Here is a 17,400-nt window from a genome sequence, read left to right on the forward strand (position 1 = left end):
AGTCATGGTGTTGGCCCAAAACTTGGGCCTAGTTGATTTAAAATAAAAGGAAAAAGGAATGGGTTGCAGAGGAAAACTACAAAAGGACGAGTTTCAATACTTTGGTCTTGACTTTGGTATTATTGGTTGATACCGCTTCAGTTAAGAGAGTTTTTTTGCTATAAGTATTCTCAAAATACCATTGTGTAACAAAAAAGAAGATCAATGGTTGAGTGATAGCTTTGTTGTTTACAGTAAGAGAGATATTTTTCTTCTATTGATAATAAACTTATTGTGCAACGTTTTTATGACATTAAACATCGCCGACAACAATTGTAACTTGTTTGTATTGATACATTATGAACGACATTTAAATTTTCCACCATATAAAAGGATTTGGTTGTTATATTTTTTTGGAGCCTTTTACTCTTTTAAATTTCGCCCCTTCCTTTGAAAATTCCTGGCTTCGCCACTGCTTGGCAGCGACATCCAAGCCGACGACGATTTCCCGAAGAATGTCCCTCTCCAACTTCAGAAACTCGGTGGAGTCAATCTGAATCTGAAGCTCCTTGGTGGGAAGCTCCTTGGTGGCGACATCGGATTCCGTCCCGCCCAACACTCTGACCGAGAGCAAGACTACCAAATGTAGCTTGATAAGAATGCTATTCCTTAGCAAATAAAGCGAACTAATATGTAAAAGCTATTTACATAAAACATATAGCAGTTGTTAAAAGTTTCACCATCTACACCGATATTATATACATACAAAGAGTTTGTTCAAAATATAACTCCTATTTTACAAAAGCATCCATTACTGCACAGCGGCGGGTTGAAAAATTTGTTTAAGTAATTAACAAAGACAAATTCACAAGGGGCAAGTAAAAGAGTCCATGAATTTCCTTATTGTGTACCAAGTTGGTAAAAATGTACTCCAACGTGACCAACTCAAAAGAAGTTGATTCCTCCACTCTTAATATGGTTTATCGTCTACAAATGCAATAAACGAATCAGAAACTTAGCAACACCGCCAATTTTTGCATAGCAAAAGAAGCAGATATACGTTCTAAGCAAACAAAATTTCAAACAAAGTGGCTGACACAATCTAAAATAGGAGCAACAAAACCTAAAAAAAAGCTAAATTTATTATAAGAAAATAACTCACCATAGTGCTTCCGTAGTACTTCTGCCACCACACAGTAACGGCTCCCAACAACATCAGTGAATGTTTCTCCTGGGAAGAATACGGGTTTTTGTTATAATTCAGATATTGAAATGTGACAAAAAAAAAAAAAAAACACAAAATCACTTTCTTGTAGCGATAAATTACGAATCAACAACATAATGAATAAATAAATTAAAGTAACTGAACCATTAAGAAATTAACAACACAGATGTTTACATTTATCAGTATCCCATCGATATATGCACCAAATTTTAGAGAATGCTGGTGATGTTTTACATTTATTGTTCTTACAGGTGATTACTGGATTCCACAAACGGTGCAGTGAAGACATCAGTGAATTATGCAAATGGTGCAGTGAAGACAATAACAAATTGAAAACAAACAAATGGTGCAGTGAAGACGGTGAATCAGCGCAGTCACAGATTAAAATATTCAAAACAACAAATAAAACCACAGAAAAAGAAAAAAGCCAACTGACCTTGGAACAAAGAACATACGGACAGAAGAAGACTCAAAATAAGAGAGATGAAACAAATAAATAGACCTTCTAAATCTCCTAATTCATTTAAAAAACAAACCATAGAATAATGTTATATGGGTGATATCAAACAAAAGCAAACATATAACAGAAAATTACTCAAGGCTTTGCCTGACATCAAACAAAAGCAAACTACTGTGAACTTTTAACTTCAAAATCAATCATCAATGATAGATACTAATATCTCAACTTCTGAAAAAAATTACTTACTTTGCCAAACCCAAACCTGCCTCACATTCAAAAGAAATGCACATTTTAAATTATCAATCATGATTCAGTGCATGAGTTTGTTCTCATACTTTCCCTTTTAATCTAACTACATATATGAAATTGACGAGAGAGGATGAGAAATTTTTACCTCTGGGTGTGTCGACTCCAAGATTGGAGGTTTGGCCTTTGGATCCGCTTGTGTGGAGCTTGAATCTCTTGCGAGATCTAGGCCCAGCTTTTCTTAGACGGCGGTCTAGTCAACGGTCTTGGGGCTCTCATCTCTGATTTCTGAGCATGGATTTGCTCAGATGGGGACGATGACACCAAAACGAACAAACCCAACCCCTCAAAAAGCTTTGTCACAGTCGCAGTCATAGATTGCAAAACCACGCCTCTTCTTTACTTGGTCTTCTTAATCCTCTCCTTTATTTCACTGCAAAATTCACACACAGATATAAATGACCAACCAGGGTCCTTGTGGAACAAAACCCGAAACTGAATTTCTCATTCTAATCAATTGATTCAATTTTTAACAAATACACATAAATATTAAAGAGTAATGAGAGAAGAATAAATATAAACACAATGAGAGAAGACGATATAAGACAATTACCTCTCTTTTGGCAAGAGTCTCATTCCCAAACATAAATTCTGATATCTTCCTAAGCCTGTATTATGCAGTTCGTGTACTCAGTGAATATGCTTTCAAGAAAAGATCAACAAGCGTGCATTAATTCCTAAATTCCTATGAATTTGACATGCTAATTTACTGAAAGGATTTGGCAAAAAAAAAAAAAAAAAACCTATGGGATTAGAGAGACCTCAAAAACAAATGATGCACGTACAGATCTAAATATGTGTAAAATACCAGCTAAATTTATTAAGAAAGAATTCAGACCACAACACTATAATTGATGATTAAATCAACAGCGTAATGTTTTGTTGAGATTCTGTTTCAGCATGCACTAAGAATAATCTCAATGGCCTTTCCTCTTCTACAGGTCCTGAAGATTTCGGAAACTGGATCTTGGGTTCATTTGGTTTATGCAAAATATGAATTCATAAGCTCAAAATCTTCAAATCATAATACTATATTTTTTTCTCGAAAAATAGAGAACTAACTGACCATCTTCTTCCTTGATGACACACTTGAGAAAGAAAGCCAAGCAGCTTTGAACCTCAGCTGCTGAATACTCTGTTCTTCCTCACCATCTCCTCCATAACTCCCAAAAGAGAAATTTTCATGCGACATCTTTCCAGCAGCGGCAAAAAAGATATCAAATTTAAAAACGAATAAAAATCACTCACAGGTAATCACTAATACCTTTTCTAAAACGTAATAAATGAAATTAAAAAAAAAACCTCAACAAATAAAACCCACAAGGACTTACTTAAAAAGTTCTCCTCGCAACAGTTTGTCCATATGAAATTCAAATTTCAGATCGAGATCTTTCAATGTGGTATTCTCATCAATTTCATCTTTATCTGTACGTCATCCAATAGTTGAACCCTTAAAATCATAACGGCGATGAATTTGTAATTCAGTGCAAAACATACTCCCCATGACCATAAACGTACCTCAAAACAATGCATTTAGAACAAGTCACACCAACTGAGGCGACATCCAATGCAGAACTGCAAACTGGGAGAGTGATAAGTAGCTCAATACCTTTTTTTCCCACCTTTTAACGTTATCCGATGGAGCCCAAATTTTTTTGTGATGAGAGTGTTTTCATGTTCGTCTACATGGTTTAATATCTAGGCAGCATCTTCAGCATAACCTGCAAATGAATTGGGTAAAAGAAAATGATTCATAATTCCTTTCAACATCCTTCCCAAACTTGGACGAGATACATTAGTTGCCAAAGATAAAGCTAAAAATAAAATAAACAGAGAAAAGCAAAATCTAAGTCCTTACATGGAGCTGATTGATCATTCTGTTTGAGTAAGAAGCAAAAGGAATATAAAGGGTAATTAACCGGCTTGGCACGACAGGAATTTTGAGTGCGTATGTAGCGTAGAAGTTTGCATGAGTTCAAAACTTCAGTTGAGTTTTTCTTAAAGTCTTGATGAAAAATCTATCATCATGAGAAATATAGAAAATACTGCCACTTTTCCCCGGAGAAGAAATTTCTCGTAAACCATCGTCGCCACAAATGGACATCATGTACGCTGCTGCATCTAATTTAAACCTCTCCCTTAAATTCCTGAAATGCGAAAGTTTCATCAGGCAGATAGAGATCCAATTGCTTATTTGTGCAGATACAGCGGAAACATAAACTTGCAACAATACAATGTTCCATATGGTCAAGACATGTATGACGCCAATTAAACTTGAACACATTTGAATATGACTCCAATTAAACAAGAAATTAGGTCGAAATATAAATGAATCAAATTTACAGATTTAACAGAAACAGCGTCATTTTTAAAGTTCTATATCTGCAGATTCTCCACAAATATCACAATTACGGAGGCCAACCATGTAAAATGCAGGTACAACAAGCACATTACCAAAAGGAAATAAGTTGATTAGGCCTCTTTCCAGCAGCTGCAAAAAAGATATCAAATTTAAAAACGAGTTCCAAAAACAAAGCAAGAGAGTGCATTTGCACGTTGGTTTGGGTGCAGAGGCAGTGGAGGGACGGTGGGTCAGGGAACCAGTGGTGTAGGCGGTGAAGATGGGGATGGATGGTGATGGGTTCGGGTGGGCTGCCCGTGTGAGGATTTGGGTTGCTGCTGGCTAAAGCTAGAGACTTGAGAGGGGAGGTGGGTGTATTGAGAAATAGTACAGATCGGATTGGGGAAATTAGGGTTTTGATGGAGAAGAAGAAGAGGGAGGGGAGAGAAAGACCCGCATAAATTGGGTTGAGAAGGGAAGCTGCCATTTCGTGAGGAATGACAGATACAATCCCCCAAATCATGCACCCACTCTCTGTGACCAAACCCCTCTCCTCTCTCCCCAAAATCCCAAAACCACGCCCCCAAATCTCTGCATCCAACCCCCTCTCCTCTCTCCCCCAAATCACGAGATCAGATCTTCTGCACCCAGCCCCCTCTCCTCTCCCCCATAATCACGCCCCCACCCTTCAGCCCCAAAAGCAATAACCCAACCGGCTCTTTTGGGTGAAGCACAACCCACGCACAGACAATGGCAGAAACGTAATTAAATCAAAATCGAATTTACTGAGTTGATTGTAGATGATATTTTTAACAAATTGCTCAACATCTCATCAAGTGAAAAAAATGGCTTGATTGGAATGGAAAACGGATTCACTGTTATGTCGCGGGGTGAATGATGTTCGCTTTGCTGAAAATGCAAACTCAGTTTCAATTGGCGAGAAAGACTTCATTTACACAAATTCAGAGGGCTAATCCACTGTAATTTGCAGATATAGAAATGTTAAGATAAAAGGAAATGCAAACTACCTTTCACCCAAATTTGCAACTGGAAATCTCTGGAAACATCTCAAGACTCGAGCAGCCAGAAAGATCAAGGGTTGTGAGAGATCTCATATGAATGACGCTTGGAAAACTCTTGAGTTCCTTGCAACCTCTTAGGTTCAAAAATCTCAACCCCGTGAGATTATTAATTGACGAGGGCAGTTCTTTAAGTTTTGATCCGGATAAATTAAGCGCTGATAGTATCACCATAACTTGGAAACATCTCAAGACTCGAGCAGCCAGAAAGATCAAGGGTTATGAGAGATCTCATATGAAGACTCTTGAGTTCCTTGCAATCCTTAAGTTTCAAATATCTCAACCCCATGAGATTATTAATTGACGATGACAGTTCTTTAAGTTTTGATCCGGATAAATTAAGCTCTTCTAATCTCTCCATACCTTCAAAAATCCATCTCAAGACTCGAGCAGCCAGAAAGATCAAGGGTTTTGAGAGATCTCATATGAATGACGCTTGGAAGACTCTTGAGTTCCTTGCAACCACTTAGGTCCAAAAATCTCAATCCTGTGAGATTATTAATTGACGAGGGCAGTTCTTTAAGTTTTGATCCGGATAAATTAAGCTCTTTAAATTTCTCCATAACTTCAAAAATCTCTGGAAACATCTCAAGACTCGAGCAGCCAGAAAGATCAAGGGTTATGAGAGATTTCATATGAATGACACTTGGAAGACTCTTGAGTTCCTTGCAACCACTTAGGTTCAAAAATCTCAACCCCGTGAGATTATTAATTGACGAGGGCAGTTCTTTAAGGTTTGATCCGGATAAATTAAGCTCATGTAATTCCTTCATAACTTCTAAAATCTTTGGAAACATTTCAAGACTCGAGCAGCCAGAAAGATCAAGGGTTTTGAGAGATCTCATATGAATGACGCTTGAAAAACTCTTGAGTTCCTTGCAATCTTTAAGTATCAAATATCTCAACCCCGCGAGATTATTAATTGACGAAGAAAGTTCTTTAAGTTTTGATCCGGATAAATTAAGCTCTTCCAATTTCTCCATACCTTCAAAAATCTCTAGAAACATCTCAGGACTCGAGCAGCCAGAAAGATCAAGGGTTTTGAGAGATCTCATATGAATGACGCTTGGAAGACTCTTGAGTTCCTTGCAATCTTTTAGGCTCAAAAATCTCAATCCCGTGAGATTATTAATTGACAAGGGCAGTTCTTTAAGTTTTGATCCGGAAAAATTAAGCTCTTTTAATTTCTCCATAACTTCAAAAATCTCTGGAAACATCTCAAGACTCGAGCAGCCAGAAAGATCAAGGGTTATGAGAGATTTCATATGAATGATGCTTGGAAGACTCTTGAGTTCCTTGCAACCACTTAGGTTCAAAAATCTCAACCCCGTGAGATTATTAATTGACGATGACAGTTCTTTAAGTTTTGATTCGGATAAATTAAGCTCTTCTAATTTCTCCATACCTTCAAAAATCTCTGGAAACATCTCAAGACTCGAGCAGCCAGAAAGATCAAGGGTTTTGAGAGATCTCATGTGAATGACGCTTGGAAGACTCTTGAGTTCCTTGCAATCTTTTAGGCTCAAAAATCCCAATCCCGTGAGAATATTAACTGATGAGGGCAGTTCTTTAAGTTTTGATCCGGATAAATTAAGCTCTGATAGTATCGCCATAACTTGGAAAATCTCTGGAAACATCTCAAGACTCGAGCAGCCAGAAAGATCAAGGGTTGTGAGAGATCTCATATGAATGACGCTTGGAAGACTCTTGAGTTCCTTGCAACCACTTAGGTTCAAAAATCTCAATCCTGTGAGATTATTAATTGACGAGGGCAGTTCTTTAAGTTTTGATCCGGATAAATTAAGCTCTTTTAATTTCTCCATAACTTCAAAAATCTCTGGAAACATCTCAAGACTCGAGCAGCCAGAAAGATCAAGGGTTATGAGAGATTTCATATGAATGACGCTTGGAAGACTCTTGAGTTCCTTGCAATCTTTTAGGTTCAAATATCTCAACCCCGTGAGATTATCAATTGACGAGGGCAGTTCTTTAATTTTTGACCCGGATAAATTAAGCTTTGGTAGTTCCTCCATAACTTCTAAAATATCTGGAAACATCTCAAGACTCCAGCAACCAGAAAGATCAAGGGTGTTGAGAGATCTCATACAAATGCTTGGAAGGCTCTTGAGTTCCATGCAATCTTTTAGGTTCAAATATCTCAACCCCGTGAGATTATTAATTGACGAGGGCAGTTCTTTAATTTTTGACCCGGATAAATCAAGCCCTGATATTTCCTTCATATCTTCTAAAATCTCTGGAAACATCCCAAGATTCGAGCACCCAGTAAGATCAAGGGTTTCAAGAGATTGCATACGAATGCTGCTGGGTAGAATCCTAAGATTGTAGCACCCCCTCAGATCCAAGCAAACAAGGTTGGTAAGAGTCAAAATACATGGGTGAACCTCAACCAACTTTCTACAACTTTCAAAAATTAGCCTCTCAAGATTTGGCACCTTTGTAAAGTCAGGGGTTTCTTCAAGGAGTTTACAATTGCTTAAATTGATGAATTTCAACTTTCCCAGCGTCTATTAAAACATTCATGAAAACATGCATCACTTAATAAGACATCTCAATCAGAACCCAAACATTTAAAAGAAACATATACATGTAAATGGTGATTGTAGGTACCTGCGTTCCTTCCCAAAGTCGTTTAATGCGACTAAATTGCATGTCAAGGTCAACAAGATTTTTGAATTGAAAGTTGGATGGCAAAGACATAAGGGGGTATCCAGCCCAGGAGAGATACCTCAACTCACGAGAAAGAAACTTTAAGTGCCCAATCAGGGGTTGTTTGCCATAAGAATGACAGATCCTGAGAAGTCTTAGTTGAATCATACTATCAAAAGCTTCAGCATTTATGGATACCTCATCTGACTTCGACCACCGCAGGTCTATGCTTTCAACTGCTTTTGTACCCTATGCAAATCAAAGTGAAGGAAAAAACAGAGAACCTTTGTTTAGATTATGAAGTTAATGTTTGTTTCTTAAGGAGCGGTTTTATAATCATTTAGTTTTCAGTTTTTAACTTTTGTTTTAATTATTTTTTTTAGAAGTCTGAAAATCGAAAACACATAACTTGTTTGGTAATCGTTTCAATTTTCATTTATTAAAAAAATCAAAAGTAAAAATTAAAAATTGTAAACAAAAATCGTTACCGAATGGGCCAAAGAAATAGATTTTGGTCAAAAGTTGAAGCTTTCTACCAAACATTGCATAAGAAAATGATTTCTCACCGTATTTTGAGTTAGCACATGACAAACATCTTCATAACTGCACAACCTGCTTCGTCTCCCTGGCTCTATGATAGATTGTTGGCGAACTATTTCCCGACCCATTTCTTGTAGTGAATCATGCATCTCCAGTCTCCCCCACACTGAGACAGTTATGAGAGCTCGCTCAATTAGAACTCTTATACCAGGATGAGGATACAAACCACAACCATCCAGAATTTCAATTGCCATTTCTTTATCCATTCCTTTAAAGAAACATGCAATATCTAGAAAGATGTCCTTCTCTGTGTCATCTAGTCCATCAAAACTTGTTTTAAGCACATCATGAATTTCCCTTCGTGGGATTTTCCTTATTTTTTCTAACACATCTTCCCACTCGCGTACAGTTTTGTTATGAAGAAAAGCTCCCAAGACTTTGAGTGCTAATGGTAGACCCTGAGCATATTTTACGGCACACCACGTAAGATCATCATAATCTTTGGTGGGTTGGTTCGTTCTGAAGGCGTACCACCTAAAGAGTTCCAGAGCTCCATCATCACTTAAAATCTTGGGCCCATATATCGCATCAGCTCCGCTTAGTAAGTGTGCATCTCTAGTCGTTATAATGATTCTACTTCCACCACCAAAAGAATGTTCCTTTCCGAGTAAGGCTTCAATTTGAGCTAATTTGTCTACATCATCAACAACAACAAGAACTTTTTTGTGACCAAGCCTTTTTAACATCACCTGGAAACCATTTTTCAATATGTCGAAATTCTCCACCTTGTTGCCCGAGATACAAGATAGAAGTTGTGTCTGCATATCTAGTTCACCATGCTTCATGAAACCCACCTTGACATTTTCAAGAAAGCAACAAGCTTCAAATCGATAAGCGATTTCGTCGTAAACAGCTCTAGCGATGGTTGTTTTGCCTAAACCACCCATACCCCATATTCCTACAATGCGAACATCACCCAACTCCACCCCAGGATCATTGAAAACTTTGGGGCTATATATTGCATTAGCTCCGCTTAGTAATTGCCAATCTCTAGTTGTTATAATGATTCTACTTCCCCCACCAAAAGAATGTTCCTTTCCGAGTAAGGCTTCAATTTGAGCTAATTTGTCTACATCATCAACAACAAGAAGAACTTTTTTGTGACCAAGGCTTTTTAACATCACCTGGAAACCATTTTTCAATATGTCGAAACTCTCCACCTTTTTTCCCGAGATACTAGATAGAAGTTGTGTCTGCATATGTTGTTCGCCATGCTTCCTGAAACCCACCTTGACATTTTCAAGAAAGCAACAAGCTTCAAATCGACAAGCGATTTCGTCGTAAACAGCTCTAGCGATGGTTGTTTTGCCTAAACCACCCATACCCCATATTCCTACAATGCGAACATCACCCAACTCCACCCCAGGAGGACCAGGTTGTAATCGTAAATGCATTTCGTGCATATGAGAATCCATTTCAACCAAGCCATTATCTTTGCATGGTGTTGATGAGATGTGCCTCAATTTTCTAAAAACATCTTCCACAATTTCCTCTATAAGCTTTGCATCCTCCCTGTCAAATTAAAAAAAAAAAAAATATATATATATATATATATATAATAACAACACCAAATAACAAGTTTTCATCTGCTAGTTAAAAAAAAATGAAAACTAAAAGCTTAAAACAATAACCCCTAAACCCTACAAAAATCTCAAAATTAATAGGAAACTAAAACAAATTAAAATTTACTCATAGTTTCGCGAATCCCAGCCGGATAAACTGGTGGCAGTTGTAAGAGCGGATCTCCAGCTCTGAACCTCTTCCATTTCGACGTTAGAATCGTGATCGTGCTGATCAAAAGCTTCCGCGAATTTTCTCTTGAGTTTACGAACATCAGACGGATCAACTTCGTAGAAAATGGGGAGTACAATCGGTTCCTTGGTATCCTTGCATTTCAAGATTTCCACGAGTTCTTTCAAGCACCAAGTGGAAGAAGCATAGTTTTGAGAGAAAACAACAATCGAAAGCCTTGACTCTCGAATCGCTGTCAGGAGCTCGGAAAGGCGGTCTCCTTTTCCGAGCTCTTGGGCATCGATGAAGATGTTGATTGTTTTCTGACGCAGAGCTCTGTAAAGATGGCTGACAAAGCCTTTGCGAGTGTCTTCCCCTCTGAAATTGATGAACACTTCGTATTTCCATTGAGGGCCAGAAGAAGAAAAAGCAACCATTGATCGATCGCACCTGGTCACCGATGAGCATCAAAGATGAAGAGGAATTTAAGAACAGAAATACTAGATTGATCTACAAATTGGAGGAAAAGTAAAAAAAGTTATGTTTTTTGCATCTTCTTCCAAGAAATAACGGTGCCAGCGAGATGCTCAAAAAGGGAAATAGGAAAGAATGCTTTATGTTCTTCGCATTTTCTTCCAAGAAAGACCGGTGTCGGTCAAAAAGTGATGCTAGAAAAGGGAAAAGGAAGGAATACTTTATGTGTTGTAATCTTATAAGCCATTCAATGTCTGGATGGTCAACCCACTACAACTTTACATGTTTGTCCACTAATTCACTTACTGCCTCATCCTTTCATATAAAATCACACACAAAAACACAAAGCCTTACGGCTGAAAAGAGAGAAAAGAAAGAAGAAAGAAGAGAGAAGCCACAAGGCACACGGTAGAGAGAATAAAAAGGGAGGACATAATGGAGAAAATTATCTTTGTAATCTTATTACTTCATATTATAAACGAAAGCATCACTGCTACTCCGAGGACATACTCCAGTCACACTGACTGTAGAGAAACCTTTTAAATTTTGTGTCTTGTTTATTTATTCCATTGCACACACCGTCGATTTTACAACATTATGATTTTTTTCCCATCTTCTTCCAACAAAGAATTGCGCTGGGCGAAGAGATGTTCAAATTTCACTTTGTAGAATGGGCTAAAATGCACACTCACACTGGTGTGGTTTGGAAAAGTATAAGGCCTTGGCCCATGACCATTCACTATTCAACGGTCATTCTCTCGTCTTCTCTTAATAATTTTGGACAAGACATATAATGCTATGTTTATCACGTATTTTTACCATCATTTGTATTATTTCTAATAGAGATAGGAATCGCCAACCCATGTGAATTATTTTTTATTAGAAAGATTATACAAATGATAGTATAAATAAGTGGTAAGAATAGCATTTTTGTTTAAGATGATGCTTTCATACGTCATTTATTATGCCTAATTTTTAAAATTACCAATCATATTGTAGTAAGTTTAAAATTTGGTACCAAATTATAATTTTATTTCAAAGATCGTTTTTTTGGTTGTTCAAAGTTCGAATGGGAGTGGTCATGGAGAAAGAGATCCAAGTTTGAATAGGGTGTCGTTTCACTCATATGAACGTAACAGAAGATCCAAACGCTTATGGTGTCAAACTTCAAAATATATCCGAGCGCAAAAGTGCGAATAGTAAGTGTAAAAGTACAAACAATAGAAGTACCTTCCTGTACCAGGGAGCAAGAGATTGACTTCTTTGTCACCGAGAGAATAAGCTTTCAACGGACTTCCTCTGATGTGAGGACCTGGTGCAGTACTGACAGAGCCAGGTTCATGGGTTACCAGTAGAAGACCTTTAGGAGGAATCAAAAGCTCCCCTTGCAAAGTCACACCTATTCAAATTGGAATATAAGTTCAAATATGAAATACGTAAAATGCGAGGAGATAAGGGAATTCGGTTGGTATTAAAAGCATGGCTGGAGGGAAAGACAACATTGTTCCATTCAATGTCATTTTCATTATGTTTCTTTCCCATTTCTTCATTCTTCCAAGTGCGTGCCATTTCAAAGTAATGAAAATCAAGATTCCAAAAGACACTAGGCGCTAGTCGGCCGCCTAGATGTCAATAACATGGTAAGGATCCATGTTCCACCCCCTTAGTGGCGTGAGGATGTTCCAAATCCCAAAATGTCGACCAGTACTGAAGTCTTAAATTGTAATAAGAACTAGGCCAGCTGCCGAGTTGTCAATAATTGCTCAGATTTTCTTTTCCTACAGTCCTTTTTCTGCGTTTATTCTGAGTGTATGACTTTACTGTTTCCAGGGAAAGAAATCATTAATCGGAAAACTATTTGCATCACCAAATAGAAAAGAAATCAGAACATACGTAAAACAAATACAAGTTCATTTGAAAAGTATTTGTAATCAGAAAGAGATGCTTACCATCATCAGCAGGTAAACTCTCATGGTTGTGCATTGTAGGAGGAGGTTGTGAAAATCCCTTCAGATCCTCGGGAGCTCTAAAATGTAGACCCAACAGAAGGCTATAATCGATAATTTGCTGAGATTGTAGAAACATGCAGTCTAGTGATATTTGTCTGCAAAACAAAGAGGAGGAAAGATTCCAAGAGATGATTAAAATGTGGAAGAGCTTACTCGGCCAATTCTTATTAACATTATCTTTTTGGGGACACATGCATAATCGATAAGCACCAAATCTACGAGATGTGATCGCACAATGTATTATTGATTGTAGATCCACATAAAGCGTTGAGACTTCATCAGATTATCAAGCCTGTTAACGGAAGAACAAAATATAGTACTGAAAAGTAGTGTTATAACTTATAAATGAAAAACAACAACATAAATTGCAGAAACGTAATAGAATTCTTATATCAAATCCATTTTGATTGGAAATCTAAAATTGACTTAAAGCTTATTGAACTGACTAATAGCATTTGGAACATGTTTTACGTTTCCTGTCTTAACGTTGAAAGTAAATAAACTAATCAACCACAGGAGATTTGAAGCATTTTAACTTACAAATCAACAAGGCAAAGAATTGATTTCCAGGGACTACACAGTTTCTAGGTACCAAGATGCATGATACAAATTTACTGGTGAGGTTGAAATATCCCTCCAACCGGCTTGGCTCTTCCTCAAGGCAAGCTTTACAGGTCATAATCCAAAGATAGGATGCAGAGGACTGGAAGAAGAAACTAATGCAGGACATATATCTAAGGGTTAGATTCTATTGCAAGTGGTTTTGGAGAATTAGACCTCGGACCGAGTATGTTATATTGCATAAGTTTATTAATCTTATGATCAATGAAGTTATTCCAGAGAGATTGTAACCGAAAAAAAAAAGTTATTCCAGAAGGATGCTAATGAAAATCACTCACAGGTAATCACTAATACCTTTTCTAAAATGTAATAAAAAAAGGTCGTACCCAGTGCACAAGGCTCCCGCTTTACGCAGGGTCTGGGAGAGGTGAATGTCGGCTAGCCTTACCCCCATTTATGGAGAGGCTGCTCCCAAGTCTCGAACTCGAGACCTACCGCTCATGGGCAAAGGCACTTGCCATCGCAACAGTTTGTCCATATGAAATTCAAATTTCAGATCGAGATCTTTCAATGTGGTATTCTCATCAATTTTATCTTTGTCTGTACATCTTCCAATAGTTGAACCCTTCAAATCATAATGGCGATGAATTCGTAATTCAGTGCAAAACATATTCCCCATGACCATAAACCGTTCCTAAAAACAATGCATTTAGAATAAGTCACACCAACCGAGGCGACATCCAATGAAGAACTGCAATCTGGTAGAGTGATAAGTTGCTCAATACCTTTTTTCCACCTTTTAACGTTATCCAATGGAGCCCAAATTTTTTTGTGATGAGAGTGTTTTCATGTTCGTCTACATGGTTATAATATCTAGGCAGCATCTTCAGCATAACCTGCATATGAATTGGGAAAAAGAAAATGATTCATAATTCCTTAACATCCTTCCCAAACTTGGATGAGATAAGTTAGTTGCCGAAGATAAAGCTAAAAATAAAATTGAGAAAAGCAAAATCTAAGTCCTCATATGGAGCTGATTGATCATTCTGTTTGAGTAAGAAGCAAAAGGAATATAAAGGGTCATTAAACGGCTTGGCACGACAGGAATTTTGAGTACAAAGAAGTTATCGTGTGTGTGTATGTAGCGTAGAAGTTTGCATGAGTTCAATCAAACCTTCAGTTCAGTTTTTCTTAAAGTCTTGAAGAAAAATCTATCATCATGAGAAATATAGAAAATACTGCCACTTTTCCCCGGTGAAGAAATCTCTCGTAAACCATTGTCACCACAAACGGACATCATGTACTCTGCTGCATCTAATTTAAACATCTCCCTTAAATTCCTGAAACGCGAAAGTTTCATCAGGCAGAAAGAGATCCAATTGCTTATTTGGGCAGATACAGCAGAAACATAAACTTGCGACCATACAATGTCCATATGGTTAAGACATGTATGATTCCAATTAAACTTGAACACATTTGAATATGACTCCAATTAAACAAGAAATTAGGTCAAAACATAAATGAATCAGATTTACAGATTTAACAGAAACATAGTCATTTTTAAAGTTCTATATTTGCAGATTCTCCACAAATATCACAATTACGGAGGCCAACCATGTAAATTGCATGCACGACAAGCACATTACCAAAAGGAAATAAGTCGATTAGGCCTTCTAGTGATAGAGCTATTATCTGCTAGTCTATTTTTAGTGCTTCCAAATGCTTGAGCTTAGCTATTAGGACATGGACCAATAATAGTTTAATTTCAAAGAAGTAACCCGCATGTGGGAACCCAAACTCCCCCTCCATAGGTAACATCTTCAATTGTTCGTTACTATTATTCCCAAATGCTTAACCTATTAGAGCTTGAACCAAGTAAAAGAGTCCATGAATTTCCATATTGTGTACCAAGTTGGTAAAAATTGAGCTCAAAAGAAGTTGATTCCTCCACTCTCAATATGGTTTATCGTCTGCAAATGCAATAAAAGAATCATAAACTTAGCAACACCGCCAATTTTTGCATAGCAAAAGAAGCAGATATACGTTCTAAGCAAACAAAATTTCGCCCCTCATAACTCACCAAAAAGCAAACAAAATTTCAAACAAAATGGCTAGCACAATCTAAAATAGGAGCAAAAAAAAAACACTAAAAAAAAGCTAAATTTATTACAAGAAAATAACTCACCATAGTGCTTCCGTAGTACTTCTGGCACCACACAGTAAGGGCTCCCAACAACATCAGTGAATGTTTCTCCTGGGAAGAATACGAGTTTTTGTTATAATGATATTGAAATGTGAAAAAAAAAAAAACGCGAAATCACTTTCTTGTAGTGAAAAATTACGAATCAACGACATAATGAACAAATAAATTAAAGTAACTGAACCATTAAGAAATTAACAACACAGACGTCTACATTTATCAGTATCCCATCAATATATGCACCAAATTTTAGCGAATGCCGGTGATGTTTTACATTTATTGTTCTTACCGGTGATTACTGGATTACGTAAATGGTGCAGTGAAGACATCAGTGAATTATGCAAATGGTGCAGTGAAGACATTCACAAACTGAAAACAACAAATGGTGAAGTGAAGACGGTGAATCAACGCAGTCACAGATTAACAAATTGAAAACAACAAATAAAACCACAGAAAAAAGAAAACAGCCAACTCACCTTGGAACAAAGAACATACGGACAGAAGAAGACTCAAAATGAGAGAAATGAAACAAATAAATAGACCTTCGAAATCTCCTAATTCATTTAAAAAACAAACCATAGAATAATGTTATATGGGTGATATCAAACACAAGCAAACGTATACCAGAAAATTACTCCAGGCTTTGCCTGATATCAAACAAAAGCAAACTACTGTGAACTTTTAACTTCAAAACCAATCATCAATGATAGATACTAATATCTCAACTTTCGAAAAAAATTACTTACTTTGCCAAACCCAAACCTGCCTCACATTCGAAAGAAATGCACATTTTAAATTATCAATCATGATTCAGTGCATGAGTTTGTTCTCATATTTTCCCCTTTAATCTAACAACATATATGAAATTGAAGAGAGAGGATGAGAAATTTTTACCTCTGGGCGTGTCGACTCCAAGATTGGAGGTTTGGCCTTTGGATCCGCTCGTGTGGAGCCTGAATCTCGCGAGATCTGGGTTCAGGTTTTCTGAGACGGTGGTGTAGGCAACGGTCTTGGGGCTCTCATCTCTGATTTCTGAGCATGGATTTGCTCACATGGGGATAATGACGCCAAAACGAACCTCAAAAAGCTGTCACAGTCGCAGTCATAGATTGCAAAACCACGCCTCTTCTTTACTTGGTCTTCTTAATCCTCTCCTTAATTTCACTGCAAAATTCACACACAGATATAAATGACCAACCAGGGTCCTTGTGGAACAAAACCCGAAACTGAATTTCTCATCCTAATCAATTGATTCAATTTTTAACAAATACACATAAATATTAAAGAGCAACATGCCATGTTGAACAAAACAAATGATTGATCAACTTAAAGAGTGTCTGGGAATGCTTCGGTAAGGCTAAAAGTGTTTCTAGATACCAAAATTTGAGCAGAAATAGCTAAAAGTGCTATTGAATAGAATTAAATTGCAGGATCAATAGACTTCAATTTAATTCTATTCAATAGCACTTTTAGCTATTTCTGCTCAAATTTTGGTATCTAGAAACACTTTTAGCCTTACCGAAGCATTCCCAGACACTCTTTAAGTTGATCAATCATTTGTTTTGTTCAACATGGCATGTTGCTCTTTAATATTTATGTGTATTTGTTAACTCCGCCCATGTCTTACATGGCCGGTCCCAAGCCCGGATAAAGGAGGAGGGGGAGGGCGTCAGGTAGTCGACAGCCGGCACTCCATGATCACGTCGAATCCTTATGAAAATGAATCCAGAACAAAATCGCGCTAAAGCTAGGGCGTCACCAGTAAGTG

The 17,400-nt window shown here is 37.3% G+C and overlaps 3 protein-coding genes across 5 annotated transcripts in view; all 3 read right to left on the minus strand.

Moving 5' to 3' along the window:
* Window positions 1–703: 703 nt before the first annotated feature.
* LOC103441893 (disease resistance protein RPV1-like) overlaps window positions 704–17,400 on the minus strand; it is a 30,514-nt gene continuing 13,817 nt past the window's right edge. The window contains exons 8-11 of the mRNA XM_070826089.1: window positions 2,524–2,578; window positions 2,059–2,343; window positions 1,142–1,210; window positions 704–966 (exon numbers count right to left, since the gene is read on the minus strand). The gene's annotated coding sequence lies outside the window, so the exon portion shown is untranslated. The remainder of the gene's footprint in view (window positions 967–1,141; window positions 1,211–2,058; window positions 2,344–2,523; window positions 2,579–17,400) is intronic.
* LOC103441926 (disease resistance protein RPV1) lies at window positions 3,980–16,510 on the minus strand. 3 transcript variants are annotated; one of them, XM_070826086.1, is made up of 14 exons: window positions 16,109–16,510; window positions 15,922–16,001; window positions 15,618–15,686; window positions 15,341–15,402; window positions 14,607–14,772; window positions 14,218–14,328; window positions 13,819–14,126; window positions 12,812–12,966; window positions 12,093–12,261; window positions 10,347–10,838; window positions 8,624–10,169; window positions 8,019–8,306; window positions 5,340–7,915; window positions 3,980–4,117 (listed from the first exon to the last, which is right to left on the minus strand). In XM_070826086.1, exons 7-13 carry the CDS (start codon window positions 13,884–13,886, stop codon window positions 5,756–5,758), a joined length of 4,878 nt encoding a protein of 1,625 aa, XP_070682187.1. In that variant the 5' UTR covers window positions 13,887–14,126; window positions 14,218–14,328; window positions 14,607–14,772; window positions 15,341–15,402; window positions 15,618–15,686; window positions 15,922–16,001; window positions 16,109–16,510; the 3' UTR covers window positions 3,980–4,117; window positions 5,340–5,755. The 3 variants fall into 3 exon arrangements, with proteins under 3 accessions (XP_070682187.1, XP_070682186.1, XP_070682188.1); XM_070826085.1 differs by lacking the exons at window positions 13,819–14,126; window positions 14,218–14,328; window positions 14,607–14,772; ... (2 more) ...; window positions 15,922–16,001; window positions 16,109–16,510 and having other exon boundaries at window positions 12,812–13,070; XM_070826087.1 differs by lacking the exons at window positions 13,819–14,126; window positions 14,218–14,328; window positions 14,607–14,772; ... (2 more) ...; window positions 15,922–16,001; window positions 16,109–16,510 and having other exon boundaries at window positions 12,093–12,682; window positions 12,812–13,070.
* LOC139198161 (phosphatidylinositol 4-phosphate 5-kinase 7-like) lies at window positions 13,887–14,867 on the minus strand. The gene is made up of 3 exons (XM_070826429.1): window positions 14,607–14,867; window positions 14,218–14,328; window positions 13,887–14,126 (listed from the first exon to the last, which is right to left on the minus strand). The coding sequence occupies exons 1-3, from the start codon at window positions 14,865–14,867 to the stop codon at window positions 13,887–13,889; spliced, it is 612 nt and encodes a 203-aa protein (XP_070682530.1).

Source organism: Malus domestica, chromosome 08, assembly GCF_042453785.1.
Source record: "Malus domestica chromosome 08, GDT2T_hap1".
Lineage (NCBI taxonomy): Eukaryota > Viridiplantae > Streptophyta > Magnoliopsida > Rosales > Rosaceae > Malus > Malus domestica.

Coding starts and splice junctions, on each gene's coding strand:
- LOC139198161 (XM_070826429.1), bottom strand. CDS start 14,867: ATGGACATTGTATGGTCGCAAGTTTATGTTTCTGCTGTATCTGCCCAA. Junction 14,329..14,606: donor TAAGAAAAACTGAACTGAAG/GTTTGATTGAAC, acceptor ATTCATATGCAG/GTTATGCTGAAGATGCTGCC. Junction 14,127..14,217: donor CGTTAAAAGGTGGAAAAAAG/GTATTGAGCAAC, acceptor CATTGTTTTTAG/GAACGGTTTATGGTCATGGG.
- LOC103441926 (XM_070826085.1), bottom strand. CDS start 13,064: ATGTGTCCCCAAAAAGATAATGTTAATAAGAATTGGCCGAGTAAGCTC. Junction 8,307..8,623: donor ATGTGCTAACTCAAAATACG/GTGAGAAATCAT, acceptor TGATTTGCATAG/GGTACAAAAGCAGTTGAAAG. Junction 7,916..8,018: donor GACTTTGGGAAGGAACGCAG/GTACCTACAATC, acceptor ATGTTTTAATAG/ACGCTGGGAAAGTTGAAATT.